Source organism: Blennius ocellaris (assembly GCF_963422515.1).
Source record: "Blennius ocellaris genome assembly, chromosome: 3".
Taxonomy (NCBI): Eukaryota; Metazoa; Chordata; class Actinopteri; order Blenniiformes; family Blenniidae; genus Blennius; species Blennius ocellaris.
Window position 1 is genome coordinate 4,893,131 of NC_137652.1, and position 6,441 is coordinate 4,899,571.

The following is a 6,441-nucleotide window of genomic DNA, read 5'->3' on the forward strand; positions in this document are numbered from 1 at the left end:
CACTGTGCTTTAAAGCGCACGGGGCTCCCGGCCGCCTCCGGCGCTCGGCAAACGGTCGACTTCCCTCGCCGTGGCGTCCTCCGGGCGAGTTTCACAGACTCGGACAAGAGTCCACTGGAGGGAAGTCGGGGCCCCCGGCGGTCATGGAGCGTTTAGCTCCCGTCGGACTGGCTTTGTGCTGACGCTCGGGGGGGGTTTCACGTTCACGCGTTTCGGTCTCGTGTGGGTACGTTTGTAGGCGCGCGGCCGGTTTCAGTTTGTCGGCGCGCGTCCGCCGTGACGATCGGCCCGTCGCCGCCGGGTCAGCAGGAGGAGGCGCTGATCTTCTCCGAGACGTCGGGGTCCGACTTGGCGACGAGGAACCGCAGCCGGCCGCCGCCCAGACGGATCAGATCCACAGCGCTGCGCGGGAGGAAGTGGACGGAGAGAGAGAGAGAGAGAGAGAGAGCGAGAGAGAGAGAGAGAGAGTCCAGTTACATGAAGCTCAGCAGAGACAGAGACAGGAAAACGGGGGAATCACTGTCTGGACTTGAACCGATCAATCACAGGGATCAATCGGCTTAAGAGGCTGACTGTGAGGGAGGGTGGGGCGCTGTCTCAAGACCTCTCACACACTTATCAACGTCGATATCCCCCTGCGAGTATCGTTCGCCTCCAGCCAGCGTAATGCGTACCTCTGGTAGTCGGCTCCGATCAGGCTGGTCCCGTTCACAGCCAGGATGCGGTCGCCGATCCTCAGCCTGCCGTCGGAGGCAGCCGGACCGTCGGGAATCAGAGTCCGGATGTAAATGCCGGGAGCGTTAAGAGGAGTGTGCTGCGGGAAGGAAGCAGGAGGAAACACTTTGTGCTGCAGTCACGAGGAGAAACTTAACGGCGACAGCGTCGCCTCAGTGCTCCTGACATTAATCACACATTGTGAGAATGTTTCATTTGTTTAAAGTTCTTCTGCTTGGTTTTCCTTTAATTTTTTTGGATTTTATTCAACCTGGGAACCTGTAAATGTGTGTTTAAGGTTTCGGTAAATCAGAGAGTATAAAGTAAAAAAAATGTACACATTTTATAATAATTACATACATTTATACTTGTTGACATAAAATATAGTGTAAATAATCAAATCTTTTTCAAAGCATTGTGATAAATAAGAATTCATGAAACTTTTAAGCAATTATAATGGGAGTATGTAAACCTACTCTTGCAATTTTCATATATTGCATCATTATGAACAATATACTAATATAAAAATCCCTGTATTTTTTAATTATGAATATAATAATGTAACTGCTAAAAAATGTACTTGGAGCAATAGAAAATAACTGAATTTTGTTTTTTTTCAGCGTTCATACTTCATACGAACGCAATGAAGTTGATTTAATTTCACCCTCAGTTGAGCTGAGGCGTAAACTCCGTGTTTGTGTACGAGGAACCGGCGTTTACTCACCAGTCCGTCTATGAGTCCCATGCCCAGGCCGTACGGTCCTTTGTCCAGTTCCACTACAAACACCACACACAAGTCATCAGGAAGGGAAGGAACGCCAGAGGAGGATACAGGGAAAGGAAACTCACACCCACTAATACACCCTGCAGAGGACACACGCACACACACACAGGCACGCACAAAGACACACACAAAGACAAAGACACACACACACACACACAGGGTCTTGCTATGGGGTTGGACACAGGAAACAAACACAAACTGAGACACGTGCAATAGGAGCAACACACGGGATAAAACTAATCAACTGGCTTCAGGCAGTTAAACAACCCGGCCTGGGGGGTGGGGGTGGGGTGGGGGGGGGGGGGTATTCTGCTGAGTGTGTTGGAATTGTCCTCTCATATCCATATAAGTTATTATAAATACACAAAATATCCTCTTATTTCTACATTCTCAAGCAACAGAGTCGCTGCTCCCATTAAAGTCCCAACCACTACGAGGACACAGTTTGCATGTTTTCCTCCAGATACTCTGGCTTCCTCGTGTGTGTGTGTGTGTGTGTGTGTGTGTGTGTGTGTGTGTGTGTGTGTGTGTGTGTGTGTGTGTACTCAGATTCTGCTGCATGCTGCCATATGTGGCGCTTTTCAACACTTATTCACTCCAGAGATACAACCCAGATTATTTCCCTTCATGCACTGAAAATATTAAGCTGCGACCATCATAATAGAAGCAACTGTATGGCCTCTCTCATGCGGACTTGATTTTCATTCGATTCGCGACTTATTTACTCCATCCAGAAACTCCAGAAATCACTATTGCGGCTTCATTTGTAATGGAAATAAAGAGTTTAAATCTTTGACAAAAATAGCACCAAAAAAAACCAACAAGACAAAATGTGATTTGGTGGAAAAAGCAAGACTGTTTTAGAAGCCTTTAAGCACTATTTCAAACTAAATTCATTCCTGTTGTTTTCTCCACCTTATGTAACTGTGAACAAAATATATTCATCGCCCCCTTGTGGCTGGTGGCTGTATTGGCCCGCAAATGGATGAAACAACCACAACGTTGTCTGAAGAGTCAATATAAACTTCCCAAAAGGAGGTTTTCTGTTCAGATTGTTGGCTACCAGTTCTAGAAATGTTCAATGTTCATGCAGCGTGTGAGTTCAGCCTACCCTCCAGTCCGTTGCTGATGAGTCCATTGGCTTTTTTGCTCTCTGCCGCAGCCCTGCCGGTGCAGCCGTTGCTCTGTACGGTGGTGCCGGCGGCCGGCCCGGGCCCCCCTCCCCCGCCCCCGCCCCCCTCTGGGTACAGCGGGGTGTTGGGAGGGGTCAGCAGGCAGGACGGGTCGGGATTCGCCGGTCGCGGGTGGTGAATGGTGCCGTTCCTCCTCAGGCTGTGCGTGTGGGACTGGCCCGGGGGCCTGTCGCGTCCTCTTTCCTCTCCCATCTCCGCCGTCGCCTCTTCCCCGGGACCCCCGGAACGAGGGCTGCTGTGGGCCGGAGGCAGCAGCTCCCTCTGCGTGAAGGCGCCGAGACAAAAAGGGCTCAGCGCCGGAGCTCCAGCGAGCCGACGGGAGAGTGAAGCGTCTCCTCTTTCGTGCTCAGTGACACAGAATCGCCGCGAGAGCGATTCAAGTCCCTCACAGTTTGGACGTAGCCACGAACCAATAGGCGCGTTTTGTTGATTGACATATTTGTGAATGTGTACATGTTCCTATGCGCGCGTGTGTATGTGTACACACGAGGGTGCTGTAACGCTAAGGATTATGGTCTAGTCAGCCGTTCCCACTAATTAGACAGCCTGAAGACTAATCAGATTAAACATGATTTAACCATGTCTAGGTTTCTGTGTGTGTGTGTGCGTGTGTGTGTGTGTACTGGCTGGAGTAGAGGGTTTTGTCTTTCATTTATGGGATTATGAGGAACTCCTCAACAACCACAGCTGCTGAGGCACATGGCCCGGGATTATAGCGAGGTGTGTGTATTTGACAGTATGTGTGTGTGTGTGTGTGTGTGTTCCTGACCTGAACGTCCGGCCAGTCGGCCGTGTTGGTGCCGTTGGAGTGTGTGTGCACACTGGGAGCACTGTTGTGCGCCTTGGTGCGAAGCCCCCACAGGTAGTGTCGGATGTACAGCAGCTGCCGGTAGATGCTGTCTTCCACGCACTCGCTGTCCAGGTCCACTCTGAAGCCGGCGCTGGGCAGCACGATGGGGGGGTGGTTCTCGAAGCTCTCCAGGAGGTCAACTAAAGACACACAAGGACTGATGTTAGTGCACACACACACACACACACACACACACACACACACACACACCTGACAATGTAAAACATGTCTTAGTCCAAGGACACGAGAGGTAATGCGTAGAGACAGAAGATAACCGTGAGTTGGTTCACACTCGCCAAACACAGACAAATTAAGACCTATTTACAATTTAGAATCACAAACCCACACGTGCACATGCACGACATGCAAACTCCTCCGCAGACCTGGAGTCAAAGGTCTTCTGGCCGTGCGGCGACAGTTCTAACTTCTCGAGCAACTTTTGTTGCATCGCTGAAGTTTAAGGGCTTTTTAAATAGCGAAGGTGGTCAACAACAAAAAATAAAATAAAGACACATACATTCCACTTACTTGTCAAATTACATGGCTTTATAGCATAATCCCTCCCTGACACCTACTGCAGTACTTTAAACCACCACTTGCGAAACTAGCACTTCATTTGACTACTACAGAAATAAAAAGTAAACCGAGTTCCCACAACTACAGTGTTTGCTATTAATTTTTTGTTCCATCTTCAGACATGTGGGAGTCCTGCGTCGTCATCCTGTCAAGCGGAAAAAGCATACGTGTACCTGTCCTGTATATATACGCCTCGTCCTCGCTGCTGGGCTGCCACAGTGGGACCGGGCCGATCTCGGCTGTGAGCTGGTACTGAGTCAGAATCCTGTGGAGCTGGACTGGTTTCAGAGCCGGGTGCTCACTGGACAAAGCTCTCCAGCCCATCTGCAGACGGCGAGGGGAGACAAGTCAGCGGCCGAGGGAGTTCAGGAGATTTGCGTTGCCGTCGGAAGTTCCCATTTCTCAGCGTGGAGCAGAACATTATCCATTATTATATAATGTTTCTATTGTTTAGGCCGGCGGTTTTCAAACTGGGACGGGCCTTCTGTCTGGAGTACAAGGGGAACTCTTCTTGCATGTTTTTTTTTAAATTCATATTTTACTCACAATGAGTAAAACTATTATTCCACTGAAACATGCTTTTTGAGGGGATTTTATTGTAACTCTAACAATCACAAAAATAATGAATGAAACTTAAGTTACAAGGGTTCCGGATCATTCATGTAGCCATACCACGTATTTTGAATTAAAACCATGTAATGAGAATAAGAATGGTGTTTCACTATTGCCTTATTTTTTGGACAGCAATTAACAATAAGATATTCAAGCAAATTGAAAAAAAAAAAAAAAAAAGACAAAATGCAACCGATTGCAGCATGAGAGCTATGGCCAAACTAGTACACACTATAAGTGTGATTTTGTGTGTTACCTGTGTGAGCTGTTGTGGTGGCGTGGCCAGTATCGACACAGTACTGTTGAGTTTGGTGAAGAATTTATCGCCAAGATGTCCCAGACCAGACCTGCTCGCCCACTCCATCACCATCCGCAAGCACGTCTGGATCTGCAGCACCTTGGAGCGCTGGAACCAGCCTCGAGACGGACCTACACACACACACACACGTACCAGAACGAGTGTTTCATTAATAGAAATATCCATTTATCGACACCAATTTAAGAACTGAATGTCAACCAGTCTGGAAAATTGCAAAAACTTTGAACGTGTCCCCAAAGAACAGTCGGAAAAACCGTCAAGTGCCACGACGATGCCGCTGAGGATAAGTTCTTCCGAGTCGCCGGCCTCAGATTAGAGGTAAATGCGACACGGCGGTCTAGAGGCAGACACATCTGAACATCAACTGGCCTGTATGGCCAAGTAGCTGTGAGGAAAAACCACTACTAAGGAAAAGTTTTGTTTTACTGCATAATTCCATATGTGTTTGTTCATAGTTTTGATGCCTGCAAGTGAGAATCTAAAACGTAAATAGTCATGGAAACTAAGAAAAAAACCCACTGAATGACAAGGGGCGTCCATACGCTTGACTGGTCGTGTTCATAGGTTTGTATTTCAGGTGAGTTATGTGCATGTTTGAGAGGAAGGCAAATTAATGCAAATCGTGTGCCCCTGCGTGTGTGTGTGTGCGCGCGTCGTACGGCAACACACACATACATTTTTAATGAAGTTGTGATTGAAGTCAGTGAAACAATAGCAACAGCCACCGACCGCCTGCTCCTCGCAGAATACAAATGTGCTGCTGCAGGAGGCTCAGCTGGCCGCGGTCCTGCTGCACAACGAGCCTGCGCACCCCCGTCTGTCTCTGCATCGCACAGTATCACGTTAAAAAAAAAAACGTAATGAGGCAGCTTAGTGATAAGCTATGGAGGTCGTGACGCTAACGCTACCGATTTGTGAAGCTTGCATTGTGATGTATCTTTGTTCTTTCTTTGTGTTTCCTTTGTCTTTTATCACCCTCTTTGATGTTCAGTTGCTCACTCACTGTGTAATCTGACACCTTTCGATGACAACCAGCATTAACTTTCACAGTCGCTTCTCTGTGTGCCACGGGTTTCAGCTTACAAATGAGTTTTGTCTTTTGTCTCAGTTTGGATGAGATTTTGTATGCGTCTCCATGTGCATGAGGTGAGCCTTGCCTGACCTCATTCTTCTCATTTGCTTCCCTTGGACCCGTTTTCATGGATCTGAACCAGGACAAACCAGGACCACCTCACATCGCTGTGGGTTTGGAGATGCTCTGATTCATTAGTTCATCAATCAATCAATCAATCAATCACAATTTGAGGAAAAAAAACCTGTTGACTTAGTCACCAATGTCGGCCACAGACTGACAGCTGGGATAACAGACTGTCATTCACCTCACCTGCAAGTG

At 48.1% G+C, this 6,441-nt stretch overlaps 1 protein-coding gene across 1 annotated transcript in view; it reads right to left on the bottom strand.

Annotated features, from left to right (window-relative positions):
• Positions 1-285: 285 nt before the first annotated feature.
• The window catches only part of radil (Ras association and DIL domains), a gene marked incomplete at its 5' end in the record, with an annotated part of 21,612 nt that continues 15,456 nt past the window's right edge, over positions 286-6,441 (bottom strand). Inside the window, 7 exons of the mRNA XM_080519581.1 lie at positions 286-402; positions 675-814; positions 1,439-1,578; positions 2,610-2,952; positions 3,461-3,681; positions 4,291-4,441; positions 4,986-5,158. Coding sequence (XP_080375707.1) covers positions 303-402; positions 675-814; positions 1,439-1,578; positions 2,610-2,952; positions 3,461-3,681; positions 4,291-4,441; positions 4,986-5,158 — 1,268 coding nt within the window. The 3' untranslated portion in view covers positions 286-302. The remainder of the gene's footprint in view (positions 403-674; positions 815-1,438; positions 1,579-2,609; positions 2,953-3,460; positions 3,682-4,290; positions 4,442-4,985; positions 5,159-6,441) is intronic.